The sequence below is a fragment of the Barbus barbus genome (assembly GCF_936440315.1).
Source record: "Barbus barbus genome assembly, chromosome: 42".
In the NCBI taxonomy this organism is placed as follows: domain Eukaryota; kingdom Metazoa; phylum Chordata; class Actinopteri; order Cypriniformes; family Cyprinidae; genus Barbus; species Barbus barbus.
This window is the reverse complement of record NC_136720.1, coordinates 19,375,630-19,393,678: the sequence shown is the minus strand read 5'-3', so window position 1 is coordinate 19,393,678 and position 18,049 is coordinate 19,375,630. Positions and strand designations below refer to the sequence as shown.

General features: G+C 38.4%; 1 protein-coding gene across 1 annotated transcript in view; it reads right to left on the bottom strand.

Moving 5' to 3' along the window:
* Positions 1-405: 405 nt before the first annotated feature.
* LOC306861875 (scavenger receptor cysteine-rich type 1 protein M130-like) overlaps positions 406-18,049 on the bottom strand; it is a gene marked incomplete at both ends in the record, with an annotated part of 32,024 nt that continues 14,380 nt past the window's right edge. Inside the window, 13 exons of the mRNA XM_079404362.1 lie at positions 406-470; positions 6,082-6,147; positions 6,248-6,313; positions 6,532-6,627; positions 6,726-6,926; positions 7,030-7,344; positions 9,014-9,316; positions 9,393-9,710; positions 9,748-10,110; positions 10,194-10,508; positions 10,610-10,921; positions 15,906-16,220; positions 16,973-17,272. Coding sequence (XP_079260488.1) covers positions 406-470; positions 6,082-6,147; positions 6,248-6,313; positions 6,532-6,627; positions 6,726-6,926; positions 7,030-7,344; positions 9,014-9,316; positions 9,393-9,710; positions 9,748-10,110; positions 10,194-10,508; positions 10,610-10,921; positions 15,906-16,220; positions 16,973-17,272 — 3,035 coding nt within the window. The remainder of the gene's footprint in view (positions 471-6,081; positions 6,148-6,247; positions 6,314-6,531; positions 6,628-6,725; positions 6,927-7,029; positions 7,345-9,013; positions 9,317-9,392; positions 9,711-9,747; positions 10,111-10,193; positions 10,509-10,609; positions 10,922-15,905; positions 16,221-16,972; positions 17,273-18,049) is intronic.

Here is an 18,049-nt window from a genome sequence, read left to right as displayed (position 1 = left end):
ATGAAGCCATAGTTCACTGACAAGCTACGCAAAACCGCTTTCATAATTGCAGACCGATATAATCGCGCGATTATGAAATCGTTCTGTGATTATGAAAGCAGTTTGTGTAGCTTGCCAATGAACTACAGCTCTGTGTAGTAAATGCTGCTCCATCTGAACCCGCTTCTGTATACCATTTACCTGGCGAGTTTGAGTCGTTTACAACGTGCATTTCAAAAAGCAACATAGGTGAAACATCTTTTCAAATATGAAGCATTTATCAACCTCTTGTCCCACAAAATACCACATTTAATAACATGATTTCACTCCAAACTCACTTTGCATTGCATTATAAATATACTTTATTATAATACAAATTATAATGTGTAGAACTCAGTTAAACAATATATTGGTATGTTTGCAGTTTCAGCGCGAGAGCGCCCTCTGGCCTTCAGGTGGAGGCTTACTACTGCTCACAGAACTGTGCTTCACTGAAAGATATGCACGACAATCACAACTTTGGTCTAATCACGATTGCGATTTAATTTTGATTAATCGTGCAGCCCTATTTAATATATATTCAACATGGAATATGGAGTCAGTTTTAAAGACAATAATTTTTTATTTTTACAGATTTCTCACAACTTCAAGACGAGTTTAATGATCTGGAAATATTTAAGACATCATGACACAAAACGTATAACATTAATATAGAATACGCAATAGACAATTTTTTATAATATAATTAAAATACACATAAAATATGCATATTTTAATAGTAAAAGAAATAAACCTGTAGCGAGATGTCTCAGTATAACAGTTTTTTTTTTCTCTCAGAAATTGTAACTGATTTAGATTTCAATTCAAAATGTAATATAAAACATTGGTGGATTGCAGATAAAACATTAAACTTAAACTCTGTGGACCCTTTATAAGCATTAAAAGGATTTGAGACAGTGGGTGTTGCTTTCATTTATACAGTTCCTCCATCTTTTCCTGGCTCCTCCCCCACATCATCATAGTCTGGAAAACAAGATCAAATTCATATATATATACACACAGTAGTGGTCAGAATTATTGGCACTCTTGGTAAATATGATCAAAGAAGGCTTTGAAAATTAATCTGCATTGTTAATCCTTTTGATCTTTTATTTTTTTTTAAATCACAAAAATCCAACCTTTCATTGGATAAGAATTTAAAATGGGGGGAAATATCATGAAATACATGTTTTTCTCAAATACACGTTGGACACAATTATTGGTACCCCAATAAGTATATTCCCATTCATATTCACAATTTTGAGCAGTCCAGGGTGATTATGAACCTGAAATTATCCAGCCATGGCTTCCTGTTTCAGAGAAATTTAATTAGGAGGGAAAACAAAGCCCGAATTCCCTTAATCATCCATCCAAAATAAAAGAATATATTTCTCATGTGCAGCAAATTAGTGAAGTGGCTTTAAGAAAAGAGCTAGAGCAGTGCAAATTCCCATTTCCACCATCAGGGCAATAATTAAGAATTTCCAATCAACAGAAAATGTTACGAAACTGCCCGGAAGAGAACATGTGTCTATATCGTCCTAATGCACGGTGAGTAGGAGCATTTGAGTGGCTAAAGACTCTCCAAGGACCACAGCTGGAGAATTGCAGAAAATAGTTGAGTCTCGGGGTCAGAAAATCTTTTTAAAAAATTGTCAAACAGCACCTAGATCACCACATGTTGTTTGGGAAGGTTTCGAGAAAAATTCTCCTGGCTCATCCAAAAACAAACTCCAGCACGTTGGATATCAGACACGACTGGAACTTGAAATGCGACTGGCTTCTATGGTCAGATGAAACTAAAAATTAGCTTTTTAGCAGCAAACACTCAAGATGGGTTTGGTGAACACAGGGATAAAAAGTACAATGAAATATACTGCTGTATTTATAATGTTGTGGGCCTATATTTCTGCTGGACATCTTGTTTAGACACATGGCATCATGGATTCTATCAAATACCAACAGAAAAAAAAAAAATCAATAAGTGACTGACTGTTAGAAATCTTATAATGGGCCATGTTTGGATCTTCCAACCGTACAATAATCCAAATACAAACCTCAAAAACAACACAAAAATAGGTCACTGAGCACAGAACCAAGCTTCTGCTGGCCATTCCAGTCCTCTGACCTGAACCCTGTAGAAAATGAGTGAGGTGAACTAAAGAGAAGAAGCACCATCATGGAGCTGTGAATCTAAAGGATCTGGAGTGATTCTGGATGAAGGAATGGTCTCTGATCTCTTGTCAGGTGTTCTCTAACCTCATCAGGCATTATAGGAGAAAATGTAGAGCTGTTAAACTGGCAAATGGAGGTTTCAAAAAGTATTGAATAAAAGGGTGCCGTTAATTGTGGCCAATGTGTATTAGAGAAAAAAATAAAACAATTCATAATGATATTTCCCCCCATTTTAAATTCTTCTTATCCAATGAAAGGTTAGATTTTTGTGAATGTTTTAAATAAAAGGTCAAAAGGATTAACAATGCAGATTAATTTTCACAGCCTTCTTTGATCATTATTATCAAGGGTGCCAATAATATACTTTTAATGAATTAAATTAAAACACATTAGTATTTGCAGTCAAAGTATATTAGCTAAAACGAGCAGAGCAATTCATCATTTAAAGAGTAATTACAAGCACTAAATGAAAAAGATTCAGAGTATGGTATAAAAAGTTTCAATAGTGTATTGTTCAGTTATGTCACTCATACATTACTTTGCATTCTTCACATCATCATGCTCCTCCCGAACATGCTCTGATATAAATGTGGCTAACATTAATTACACGTACAATTGTCTTTGCTATTATGATTGGAAGAAAACAAGAGGAAAAAAATTCTAATTTAGAAAGGTATATTTTAAAATCCACACCTGTTTGAACATCGAAGAACTGCTGTACAGTGATGACATCATCATAGTTTTCTGATAATTCTTCTTCAGTAAAATAATAGAAAATAAAATGCATTCATTAAAAGTACAAAATTTGGAGATGCACAGTGTATCTGTCAAAGACATGTTTTCAGAGTTGTACATGCTTAATTGTATATTCATATTCATTTGAGTTCATTCATCGTTTGAAATACTTAACTGAAATGTTTAAAGTTAAGGGTTCTTTAAGAAAGAAATGCGTAACAGGTCACATGTTGAGCGCGGGACCATTGCATTATGGGTTGAACTAACATGTAAGCAGAAAAAACGCTAATGAGGCAGAACCTGAAAAAGATTTTATCTGCATGGTCTAAGAGGGCGCACACGGTAATTCATCTTTAAATATGTTGCATTTGTGTATAATGTTGTTTTGTATCAGCTTATGTAAAACGATGTTGTGTTAATAGCGATGTCATTGGATTCAGATTTATCGCACATGTTCATTTGCATATTAGCTGACATTTGAATGAGAGACTGAGAAAAAGGACTGTGAGAAATGCATATTTTGAACATTATGTTTTATTTCTTGTAGTTTTCAAGGTGTCTACTGGAAAGAGAGAGAGAGAGAGAGACACAAATAAACAGCAAAGACATCTGTATGAAGCGTGGCTATCATTTCATTAGACCAGTGCAGCTATACACAGATTGCAATTTTCTTAGCCGATTCCGATTTCCTTTTTCTGCAAGTGTGCCTGCCGATACCGATTTTTGCCCATCCTAATTTTCTTTATAAAAACTATAAGCATATCTACTTTTTTCAAAGGGATATATATATATATGGAAAAATCTGAAGGCCGTCCATCACTTTGACAGATTACACTGAAGGTGATATTGTAAACTTGTAACTGTAATTTCCACCCCTGTCCAGTTGGTGGCGAGTGCGCTCCAGTGTGGCAGCAGAGCATGGAATTGTCAGCCTCCAGAACAAAAATAACCTGTCATGAGTCTTTTACTATGTGTTTGATTTACGCACAGACGAGTACCCACTGTAAACTACAACAATATCACGCAACATTAAAAAGCACCAAAATGGTATTTATTGCTTAAATTTCCTAATGAAATGGACAGAATTTGAAATCTGATACTTTGTTTCATATAAAAAATCGGTTAAAATAAAGTGCTTTTGTCATGTTGGTGGTGACACCTCTCTTGCAACTTGTTTAGCTTATCACAAATATTATACTTAGCTTTTTCGGCCTCTGATCGCAAATGTAGCCAAACTTTAGAGCACTTAGATTAGCGAGCAAGGTCCTGGCAGATCGCTAGGTCGGGTCCTCACAGATGAAAAAAAAGAAAGAAAAAGAAGCGCACACAAGAACTGAGGCGGAATTTTAATTTTACAACAAGTATCCAATTCTGAAATTGGAATCCATTTTCGATTCCCAACCCTAAGGACTTCAATGTAATCAGCGTTGTTTACGTTCAGTAGAAAGCGCGCACACGCAGAACATAAACAGCTCTGATTACGTTGATTATGTTCTGGGATACTCTCCAAAATGGCGGAAGACGGTAACTCGGGGAGAAGAATTGCTGAATAAATTGTTATTTTCTTTGTGCAAAAAAAGTATTCTCGTAGCTTAATAAAATTACGGTTGAGCCCTTGATGTCACATGGACTATTTTACCAATGTCCTTGCTAGGTTTCTGTGTGTTGATCGTGATCGTATCCTTGCTCTGAATGGAGGATCAGAGAGCTAAACATATCCTAATTTGTGTTCCGAAGAGGAAGGTCTTAACGGGTTTGGAACGACATGAGGGTGAGTAATTAATGACAGAATTTTCGTTTTGGGGTGAACTAACCCTTTAAGTATAAATAATTGTTCATAAAAATGAGAATCTATTAAAATCGGGAATTTTTTTTTTTTTTTTTCCCCAACCCTGGCATATTTTCTTTTTAGTGGTCTCCGCTGTCCCTGCGGGGTGTGGTGTTAAACATGAAAGTGACGCACAGTCTCTGTTCATCAGTTCTCTTCAAAATAAATGCATAAGCCTATATGCTCGTCCTGTAAGTGCATGATTAAAAACAATGTGAACAAAAATAAAAGCGATTAAATGTGTTATTCATAATGGATTCTTTCAGTAACAAAACACCACTGTGCATTGCTCGGAGACACACAGCAGTTCTGCTGTGGCTTTGATTGGAACTATTTTCATTAGCAAAACTGAGTAAACAGTCAATATTGTGTCTAAAATTTAAGTTACTTAATTTTAACTTATTGTTTATTGAATTGCTATTGTATAAAATCAATGTCACATTGCAATCATGCTGATATTTGGGGAAACATCTGGGTTATGTAATGTTGCTTGCCTATATCCTATATTATAAATGTTTTGTTTTTTTTACTGCAGTATCCATCTATAACTTTCTCTGAGTTACTTTGTGTGTGCTGTTGCGCTCATATTGTTTTGATTTCTGCACAAGTCTCTCTCTCACTCAGACAGGCTGCGCAAGGCTCATCTGCCACAACATCAATACATTATCAGTCTCCTGTAACACTGAATGCAATAAAGTCACAATCATTCTCGCTTGAACATTTTTGGTGGCCAAGTTTCAGTGCTTCCCTAGTTGTTTTTGCTATTGATGTTTTAATCAGGCTTTTTGTCCGGTCAGGCAAGCAAAATTCTCTTTAAAAAAAAAAAAACTACTTGTCCCAGACAAGCGTTAATCGAGCCCCATTGCACATATTATGAATTGTGAACTGTGTGTTTTTTTTCACTCGCAGTGAAGAACTTCCATGACAATGACAATGACGTTTGTGAGTGTAGCTGTAATGTCAAAATGGAAATGCTTGGAATCGGCAAGACATGAAACTGGCCAGTCACCGGTCCGGGACAATCAAGCGGAATATCAGCTGATTCTGGTCCCTGGCCAGTCAATCGGTGCATCTCTAGTACACATGTGTAATTAGAAATCATATAAATCGTGCTTAAATGTAGAAATAATTAACAGAAGTAAACCTGTAGCACGATGTTTCCAACCAGCAGTGATCGCATCATCATAATCCTCTGGTGTCATTTGTTGCTCTTTTAAATTATGCAGTAGCAAAGAAAAAATTAGCAGGGACTAAGTGTACTGTTCACAAGCCAAACAGGTAATTGAATTAAGTGAAATCCTATGATTGGTTACAAATTCACTGACCTGATGGGCCTTTTGTGGTGGTGTTGTCATTATAGTAGTCAGGTGTGACTCCTACTGAAGTTTGTGCTAAAAAAAGTCGATAAATTGTAATTGTTAAAAATTTATTTTAACATGCATGTTTTTGTATTTAGAATTATTATACTATTATATACTTGAGCCTTCTAACCTGAAATAAGTTTATCAACATCTTCATACCCAGAATGCTGTTCTTTAGAAAGGACACTTCCTGTTACTAGGGATGTAGAAACATCAGACACATGATCACAATCACAAATCAGCCAAAATCCCCCATTTTTTTGGATCATATAGGCTAACACTATATAACCCTATATCATTCCAATGCACAAAACGTCCCACAAAAGAATCAGTGTGATTTACTCCACTCACCCCTCTGAATAAAGAGATTACCCTGTTGATCGCAACACATCTGACACTATGACAATTACTCACCCCTCTGAGTAAGGGTACTGTGTCTGTTTATGGGCTTGTACTGAATCTCCTCATAAACGGCCTCAGTCGTCGTCCTGTGTCTCCTCTTAGAGAGAGCTGTGAGTGTAGACAGACAAACCTGCTGTCAGTTCACAACACATGACTGATCACACACTGAATAAGACACAATATGACAGTCTCTGGATCTCTCCTACCTCTCCTCATCACTCTGTTCTGCTGAATCAGTATAAGCAGTGGCACTAAGAGCAGTAAGAGCACAACTCCCAGTACAATCACAAGCACTGGGGGGACAGAGAGAGACGCTGCTGGAGGAGTTTGTGGAGGAGAGACTGATGTTGAGCTCACTGAAGGAGAGACTGATGTTGATGTGGCAGGAGTAGTGGACACTGACAAATCTGGCAATATAAAAACATTTAATTTGTAAATGATTTAAAGACACAAACATCACTTGGCACTAAAGTGATCAAATAAGTAATATTCCCCAGTGTTTTCTGTGACCTGCACAGGTGAGTCCAGCGTGCTCTTTGTGGGAGCAGTCAGTGTGGTTTTTCAGGGAGAGAGGACAGTCCCACAGGTGAATCTCATTCCCTCTGCACTCGACTCTGTTCAGCCACACAACACCTTCACCAGCACCAAAGACTGAATTCCCATCAGCCCTTAGTGCTGCTCCACAACCCAGCTGCCTGCAGACCACCTGAGCATCACTGATGTCCCACTGATCATCACAGACTGAGCCCCACACAGCGTTATGATACACCTCCAGCCTCCCAGAGCACCGGCCCTCCCCTCCACTCAGTCTGAGAGGAACATGATCTAAAACACACGCACAGACAAAACAACACCTTAATTGACAATAGATTGCTGTCAGAACATAAGCACTTTCAAGGGGTACTGTACATGTGTGGTCAGGCGTATACAGTATGCAGAGATAAAATCCTGCTGTTGTCCCCAGAACACAATTACAGTACACACGTACACAGGGACGCCTTAAGATAACCAGAGGCCCCTGGGCTACAGCATTAAGGCAGGCCCCCCTACCCCAGAACACTTAAAGTAAAGTAAACACTACGTTATTACAGGCTTTATACGGAGGTAATATGAAAAGAAAATGCCATCAAAACTTTCCTGGCAGAAATGTGAGTTTACAGGTATGATTTAAACCCCATAAATCACACAAAATATTTATTATTCATCATCAGTAGAACGAAACAACACGACATGTTGGCATAAACATGGGCTGTTTGGTGATTGCTAACGGCTTTTTATTTTAAAAAGATGCCGTGCTCGCGTTTAATTAATTAAATCACAGCCGTATAAACTTTAATGATCACAGCAATAGGACGATTCCTATTTTTCCATCCCTGGATTTAAAATAGAGATTTTGAAGCAGCACCTTAATCTAAAACCTTCAATTGACACAGATTACATCCACGGCACGCAAGTTACTGAACTCGCACTGTATGACGTTACAGAAAGTTGTCCGATCCAGTTTCTTTCACACAGAAGTGTTGTTTCTCTTGTTAATCTGCATGTTAACATACAGACACTTTTGTGCTGGGCTAACATTACTTTACTAGCGAAATAAGCAAATGCATTGATTGTGCATTCCGCTTACAGTATATCGGCGGAACACGTGGAACATACCTACTACATAAACTGTGTGGGGGTAACCTAAACTGAATCATTCACTATATAGGCAACTACGGCCAGGGCTTCGCTGAAATTGAGTGTGTGAGTTTGTTTACAGAATGCTGTTGTCACTGCTGCAATATCCCATATAAATAATTATTTTGAAAAATATAATTTCCCTGCAGCCAGTGGGCCCCCTTTCCAGTGTAGGCCCCTGGGCTTCAGCCCCTTGAAGCCCGTGCATTAATGCGTCCCTGCACATACATTACATAGGCTATTATGAAGTTCTTTTCCCCAAGTTAAACTTACCTGAACTCTTTTTCTGGTGGGGAGATGAGGACCATGTCAGATAGCTTCGAAGGGACTCATGGCTTTTCTGTTCTGTAATCAGTTCATAAATTTATAAGTGCCATCTGAAATTTTCTTCTAAAATGAGCATTTTTATCAGGCTCCTATGTTTAGGTTCAGTAATTTCACTCTTATGGCAATTATAGGTATTGTAATGTTATGTAATGTATTCTATGCAATTAAAGCAAAATAATCAAACATAAATATTGGAGCCTGATAAAAATGCTCATTTTAGAAGAACATTTCAGATGGCACTTATAGAGGCTTTTGCATCTGAACTCTTCATATATATTATTAGTATCAATCTCTCTCTTGCTCTCTCTACACACACACACACACACACACATATATATACACATATATATCTATACATATTTTATATATATATATATATATATATATATATATATATATACACACAGTATATACGTATGTATACAAAACACACATAGAGAGAGAGACATAAGTATATTTTTAATCTTGTATTTTTCTGCATCAGTCTTACCTGAGCAGGTGATTTTAGTGACTTCATCTTCATTGCAGTTATTCTGTCCCCAGGGTAAAGATGGACACTGCCACAGATTTGAATCATGCGGTCGACATTTTACTTTATCCAGCCAGTTACGGGATGATTTCAATCTTGGTGTAGAAGCAGACAAAACACCAGATCTTCCACAGTTCAGCTCTTGACAGATCAGACTCACTGTGTCTCTGTCCATCTGGTTCCAACACACATTACCCCATGATCCATTGTAGAAAACCTCCACATTCCCTTCACAGCCCTCTGTTAACCTGATCTCTTTAAACTCTTAAAGGAAATTAAAGCAAATATTATTTTAAAATCCCAAAATGTTTAATTAAAAATACAGCAATCTAGTCTTTACCTGAGCACACGACTCCTACATCCTCCTTGTGATTACAGTCATGTTTTCCCCAGCCTGGAGAAGAGCAGCTCCACAGGGACGTCTCATTCCCCTCACACTCCACCTCATCCAGCCATATGGGTCCAGAACCAGGACCAAACCAGGCTGGTACCTGCTGGTTACTGAGGGCCACTCCACACTGCAGCTGTCTGCACACCACATGGGCATCTTTAATATCCCAGGAGTCATCACACACTGTCCCCCATGAGCCGCTGTGAAAAACCTCCAGCCTCCCTGCACAGTCTCCCCCAGAACCCACCAGCCTGATGGACCCGCGACCTGATATTCAGAGAAAGATAAACACATTATTGATCACTAACAACTGATGAATCTGTCCAGATGTTGTTCTTCTCACCAAGGCAGGTGATTGACAGCTGTTGTGTGGAGCTGCAGTTGAGAGTTTGTGGAGAGCTGCAGTTCCCCAGATGAGCTTCACTCCCAGAGCACTGGAAGCCCGTCACACACTCATGACTGTGTTCAGGACTGGATGAAGAGGAGCCGTAGAAGTTCAGCACAGAGCCACAGCCCAGTTGTCTGCAGACCACAGAGGATTCAGTGAGACTCCAGGAGTCCAGCAGAACTCTCCTCCAGACCTGATGGATGAAAACTTCCAGCTCCCCCTCACACTGTCTCTCTCCAGACAACCGCACCAGACCATCATGAAGAGCCAGAGAGGAATCTGAGGAGATGTGGAATTTTACTAAGATGTTGCAAGATATTGCAGTATGTATTCAACATTTTTGCTCAATAAAATCCTCTCACTAGAGCAGATGACTCCAACATCTCGTCTATGAGAACATTCAGCTCGACTCCATGAAGAGATGGAGCATTCTGAGAGTTTTGTTTCATTCCCGTCACAATCAAACACATCAGCCCAGATTTCACCACTTCCCTCTCCAAACCAGCCTGATCCCACAACAGACACAGCAATCCCACAATTCAGCTGTCTACAGAGAACACTGGCAGCTCTCATATCCCAGCATGCATCACACACTGTGCCCCACTCATTGAGGAACTGAAGCTCCACTCTTCCAGAACAAGAGTCTGAACCGTTCATCAGTTTGGCTTTTGTGTAACCTGAATAAAGAAGTTAAGATACAGTATAATGCTGCTATAATGCTGCAGAATATATAATATATTAAATATAAATTAAGAGACACTGAATATTGATATTTTACCAGAACATATCATGCCCATGTTATTGTCACTGGTGCAGCTGTGATTGTATGTTGATACTGAACAGAATGAAATATGAGACTCATCTCCTCTGCACTGAATCTCTTCTGTCCACATCTGAGTATCTCCTTTGTCAAAAGCAGCTGCTCCCAGCACCTGTACAGGAGCCCCACAGTCCAGCTCTCTACACACAACCTCTGCATCCTGCTGGTCAAAGGCAGCATCACACACTGACATCCACGTCTGATCATGAAGTATCTCTAATCTCCCAGCACACAGATGAGGTCCAGCAGCAAGTCTGGAGTGTTTATTACCTGTTTGTATTGCACAAAAGTAGTGCCTGGCATTGATCATGGGTGAATTATTGAATTCATTGTGAAAATGCAGTAAAACAATCACTGTAGATTTTTGTTCTCCAGATTGTCCAGCACTTAAGTGGCAATACATTATAACAAGACAGTTTGTTGGAATCAGACATTCAGAGAGATAGATAGATAGACAGTAGGAATAATTTTTTTTAAACAAATTGCCATAAAATTACTTCTTTACACTTCTGTACACCAGAGAAAAGCACAAATTATCATCTGCCTCAAATTTGTTTTGTGAAAAGTATTTTCCTATTTTTTTTACCCAGAATAGGATGGATGGCCATTATTGAGTGCTAGAAACACATGTAATGTCTTGTTCCCTTTCGAGAGGGTCTCTTGGCGTTGCGCACAACGTAAGCTGACGCTTTGGGGAAATACCTTTTTATTGGCTTAACCACATTGCATCGCAATGGCCAATGTTGCTCAAGCACATGAAGAGGGGGTGGGAAAGCGCCCTATATGTGACCTTGGACCACAAAACCAGTCTTAAGTCACACGGGTATATTTGTAGCAATAGCCAAAAATACATTGTATGGGTCAAAATTATTGATTTTTCTTTCATGCCAAAAATCATTAGGATATTAAGTAAAGATCATGTTCCATGAAGATATTTTGTAAATTTCCTACCGTAAATATATCAAAACTTTATTTTTGATAAGTAATATGCATTGCCAAGGACTTCATTTGGACAACTAAAGGTGATTTTCTCAATATTTTGATTGTTTTGCACCCTCAGATTCCAGATATTCAAATAATTGTATCTCTGCCAAATATTGTCCTATCCTAACACACCATACATCAAAGGAAAGCTTATTTACTCAGCCTTCAGATGATGTATAAATCTCACTTTTGAAAAGACTGGTTTTGTGGTCCACGGTCACATATAAGTGCCGCTGAGTGGCATTTTATCAGAATCTTTCTCCTTCATTGTAAATGCTTAAGTCTTCGCCGTTGATTCATCGCCAAAGAGAATTATGGAATACACTTCGCTGATCCCCTTACACGTTCCAGTGGAGAATGGATCTTTTAGGTTTGCCCAATCTGTGTGGGACCCATCGGTATCTCCGTCAGATTAAACATTGCATCTTTTGCAAGACCTCAGAAGACTACGGAGGGTAGTCCGGACTGCTGAGCGAATCATTGGTACAACCCTCCCCACTCTCCAAGAACTGTACTTATCCAGAGTGAGCAAAAGGGCTGGCAAAATCACTCTGGACCCCTCACATCCAGCACACTCCCTCTTTGAACTGTTACCGTCTGGTTGACGCTACAGAGCTCTGTGCACCAGAACGACCAGACACAGGAACAGTTTCTTCCCTCAGGCAATCCATCTCACGAACACTTGACACTAAACTTGGAACACACAACTCTATTATACATTTATTCACCACACATACTTAGTTTTTCATTTCAAATTTGCACATATCAGACCTGTACACACATAATTGTCTATATTATATATTGTGTTTTTGCTGCTTTGTACATTGCCTATTTGGTTAATTGTTGTTATTCTTTTGTTATCTGTGTCCTGTCCTGTTGCTGTCTTTCTGTTGCACTGTGGAGCTTCTGTCACTACAACAAATTCCTCGTATGCGTAAACATACTTGGCCAATAAAGCTCATTCCGATTCTGATTTTGTCTGGCCGTACTCACGCAGAAGCCGCCACTGAGGGCCCTAACTGCCCACATTGCGATGCTGTGAGTGTCAGAATTCCTGGCTTAGTTAGCCCTTCCACAGCTGCCCCCTGTCCAAATAAAAACCATCTCACCTGCTCTCTTCAAGCAGCTGAGGAACAAGCACTGACATCCTGTTTTGGAGCATGAGGTGTCGAGTTCACACTGGCTCACACAATATATAACGGTGCCCCACGTCAGTGTAGCATTTTTCATGCTAGAGAGCAAATTACTCCAGCCAATTACTTAATCATATAAACATCTCCCCTGACCCAGCGGCGAGCTGTTGTGTACAAAGCAGCCAGGCAGCCAGCTTCAGCCTTCATGAGTTTATAATGTATCACTGTATAAACACCAGCTAAGCAGTTGTTTACTGTAGCAGAGTGTAGTGCTTGTCTATACTAACTGCTGTAAACTCCAGTGCTCTCACTGACTTCCTATGATATGCACCAGTGCTGTGCCGCTATATTCATTAGAACATGTAGAATCGTTTATATTCTAATTAGGGCCGGGACTCGATTAAAAAAATTAATCTAATTAATTAGAGGCTTTGTAATTAATTAATCGAAATTAATCGCATTTTAATCGCATATAAATATTTGACCTGAGAACAGTGAGAAGTAAGTTTTTTTTTATATGGATTTTTACATTTCCCATCCCGTCCATGTTCACTGCGGTTTGTTTTTGGCTGTTTCTCAATATGCGTTCTTCAGCTATTTTTTTTTTTTTTTTTTTTGGATTCTTGCTGAATTTTTCTCTGGGTTTTTTTTTTTTTTTTTATTATGAAAATCAAAAAATGTACAAGCAAAATAGGCTTTAACTGAACAAACTTAAGACATAGAAAAAAATCACAATTTCAGATACAAGGCAGACACAACTAAGTTATTTACATTGTACATCATTAACATCAATAATTAAATATGATTTAGAAATAAACTAAATAAATAAATAAAACAAATAAATAAAAAGAAAATACAGAAGGGGTTACAATATATTATGAGTCACTAAATTGGTTGAAAAAATTAGCTAATGTAATAGCTTTATTACTTTCAAGTGTATGTAGAGAAGAAGCAATAATTCTAAGCTCATTTATGAAATGAGGTATGCGTTCTTCAGCGATCTTGCGTCCTTGTGTTCTCGTTCTACGTCGTCATTAACCGTCGAAGTTCAGTTCTAATTCTCAAGAACGCAAGCATAGATATATATAGAATGACAACGCAAGTACAGAGGATGCATGAAAGTGCCCGGATATGTTCTTGAAACTGAGGATGCATCGAGTGCAGACTTGAGAGAATCGAGCCGTTAGAAATCCCAGAAAACGCTGTGGGTGGCCGGTGTACGGAAGCCTGTAAGCTTTAAAGTCGCTCTCACAAATACTTAACGGCTCTTCAAGTTGAAAGTAAACATTTATCGTTTTGTTTTGGTTAATTTTAATAAAGTTATAAGACCCGGAGAAAGTCTGCATTTTTATTGGCATATTAAAATGAATCTGAACAGTAAAACATATAACGCTGTAAAATAAAACAATACAATTATATGAAAGTAATATCTATAATAGTATGAAATGTTTTAATAAGTTATGACATTTTGTAATATTTATTGTTCATTGGCCGTTTCTTATGCTGAGACTATGCGGTCAGTTAAGCAGGAACGCAGTACATGTGTTCTGTGTTCTCGCGTCCTTCCGAGTTCGTTCTTCCAAGGAAGCCTGGCAAGACCGGTCTCCACGAGAACGCAAGTCCGTTCTTTGCGTTCTTGGAATTCTGAACGCTAGTTGGTGCTCCAGTATAATCGGTCCGCCGAAACTCATCCAGTGAGAAACGTTCCGTGGTGCAAAAATAAGTGCGATTAAAATGCGTTAAAAAAAATTAACGCGTTATTTTTGTGTAATTAATTAATCTAAATTAACGCGATAAAGTCCCGGCCCTAATTCTAATACAACATGGCGGCCATGGCGTTCATAAATCGCCAAGGCAATTCCCGTTCTCGCCCTCTTCTCACACTTGCGATGAGCCTGTAGACATGGGCAGACCAGTGCTTCTTGTCTGTTGAGCTGTCAGTCTCCCCGGTCATCTCAATCGCAGGGCAGACATGCTTCGAGGCATAGGGCACATGCAGCCCTCATTCTCTGGACCTGAATGGCTAATTTCGTTTTGTAGAGATCCCCACTCAAGCGAGCGGCTTAGTCTGGCATCCAGCCCAGATTAATGGAATCTGTGCATCTGGCCTCTCAACTGAGCTTGCTGACGTCAGACTCGCTGTCACATCAAGTGCTGAAGACAATGTCAAAGGCAAGCGCTCTGTTTACAAGACGTCTCTACACTCATAGGTGGAGAGCCTTCAAAAATTGTTGCACTTCAAAGGGCCAAGACTCAACTGCCCATTTTCAGTTGTTTTGTCTTTTCTACAAGAGTTTTGGATGACAGCCCTCTATGCTCAAGTGTATGTAGCTGTCATATCATCATTCACTCTGACATTGATAGGTTGTCAGTGTGGAGGAATGATTTAGTGATTAGATTTCTATGGGGTGCAAGGCAGCTGAACCCCCCTCATCCATCAACTACCCCCACTCGGGACCTCGCTTCAGTAAAGAAAAAAAAGTGCTCTGCGCCCTTGGGCAGAAACTCTACATGTGCATCACAGAAGTGATAGAACTGATGCCGCTCCAGGAAATCACTAATATGGACAAAGGCATCCAGCTTTCACTGAATTAAAAAAATAGAAACGTTTTGAAAGATAAAGACAATAAACACTGGACTGCCACAAAGTTTAGTTTATCTCTGTTCTTCAAGCCATCTCGAGTATGTTTTTATAATAATTAAGTATATTTATAATCCATTGCTAATCTCTAAGCCTTTATTACAGTACAGGTAAAATATTTTCGTCCTCATTCTGTGATAAGAAGCCATATCAGATCACAAAAGGGAGTTATTTCTTGACTGATGTTGTGAAGTAAAAATATGTTCTTTTTTGTTAGGCAACAGGTTTAGAAACACTTCTCATTGCAATTTATTTATGTTTGGAGCATTGTTTTTTCAAATGCACGTTATAAGTGGGGACCAAAAAACTGCAATTCACAAGTACGTATTGAAACATGGATGTTGCACCAAACAGTTCAATGTTATAATTGACATCCCTAATAGATAGATAGATAGATAGTTCGAATTGAAAGCATTCTTTAGGTGTTTTACATATCATGAATCAAGAGAAAAGGGTTAGAAAGTGTTGCATGCTTTGAAGGTTTAGTGTTATTTACCTGAGCAGATGACACCAGCATCGTTTTTATGAGTACAGAAAGGTTTATTCCACCCTGCTGATCCACAGTTCTTCAGTGTAGACTCTGTTCCGGTACATAATACAAAACTCATCCAGATTGGTCCTGATCCTTGACCAAAATGAGCATCAATCAAAGCATCTACAGGTTCTCCACAGTCCAGCTCTCTACACACCACTGCAGCATCAGCCAAATCCCAGCAAACATGACACACTGTTCCCCACTGACCTCTATGAAGAACCTCCACTGTACCAGCACAACGACTGTTACCACCAACCAACCTCACATTCATTACATCTAAGAGAGAGGGGAATACAGAGAATGAGAGAAACAAAAGAAACAAAACAGTGTGAAGGAATGAAAAGAATTCCATTGATGTTTAAAAGTTATTATCCTCAGGGGTGTAACTACCAGTAATGTGAGCAATCAGATAAATGTTGACCTGTGTTCCTCAAACAAACCTATTTTATCAGTTTATTAGACTTAAAATACAAAGCATATGGAAAAATTTTGTGGTCCTTTTTTAGAAACTGAATGCTGTGATGAAACCCAGTAGTGCAGAGATAGCCACACTGTGGCTTTGGATCTCTGATAATATTTTTACAAACTTAAACAGCCCTTTAAAACAATGAGATAAATTACTTTAATGCCTGATTTTACTGACTCATCTCACCAGTTGCTTCTTATTTATAGCTGATGTATCTCATTCATGGTGATTACTTGTAATGTATATACTTTAGTAAACTGGGTCAATGATTATTAATTTATCCAAAATGTAGTATTATTAAGCAAAATACAACATTTCAGAATAAATAAACAAGATAAAAATTCCTTCAGGGACAGTATATATTCACTGAGAAACAAAAACATTCAGTTTTAAATTATTGAAAAGATGCCTTGGGAGCACCAATTTGGCCAATTCAGTACAACACAATATTACAGGGTTATATATTATGTATTTTAATTCATTCTTGTAAGATGGGGTGAGGGTGTTGGGGTGGCGGGGCACCATAAACTACTGACTACTCTCATGCTAATCCAACTCTTACCAGCACACAGAAGCCCCTGGTGATCATCATGAGAACAGTCGTGCTTGTGTGATAATACTGGACAGAAGTGAATCTGAGATTCATTTCCTCTGCACTGAATCTCTTGTGTCCACATCTGAGTGTCTCCTTTGCCAAAAGCAGCTGCTCCCAGCACCTGTACAGGAGCCCCACAGTCCAGCTCTCTACACACAACCTCTGCATCCTGCTGGTCAAAGGCAGCGTCACACACTGACATCCACGACTGATCATGAAGTATCTCTAACCTCCCAGAGCAGCGAGAACCTCCAACCAGCCTGACACCTTAAGAAGTGAGAGAAATAAATTACAGAAAAAAAAAACCATTTATCTAAAATAAAACAAAAGCTACTTTGGTAATAAGATAAAAAAAATGCTTACAGATCATTATTTTATGTACATTCAGATAATTAACAAATGTTATGAAACATTTATATATATTTTCATTTTTTTAATGTACATGAACTATTGATCTAAGATCAACATTAGGCTATAAATTGTTTGTTACCGACATAAAGTAAATTATTAGAAATAATGTTATTAGTGGTTGACCATAGTTGGCACACCCATGGACACCCACAGTCAATTTACTGAAAGAAAAAAAAAAATAAGGAAAAAAAAAATTAAAATTGTCAAAACTGCAAGCTCATATCTGATTGTCAGGCTTTAAGAAACTTCAAGGAGTTAGAATGCACATTTATGTATTTATGCCAGGAAAAAAAGTGTTTACTGGTCCTGGGCTGGTACGACAAGATCTGAGGAAGAACTGATTATTGGTTTAGTTGGATCTGGATAAGAGTATATTATTGTGACATCATCAATTGCATGTTTACCCACCACTAAATTTCATGTAAAAATAAATGAGCTTTGGTTTATATGGTTCATGTAATGAGCTCTTCCAGTATAAGTAGGCAGTTTATGCCAGTGGTCCGACTCTATGAGATTAGTCGATCATTAAATCACCACTTCTGAGATTATTTTTGTTGTTAAAAGAAAATCAGTATAAAATTTGGGACTAAAAATATAAGGAATGTAGATCATTAGTGCTCCACATGCCTTTTT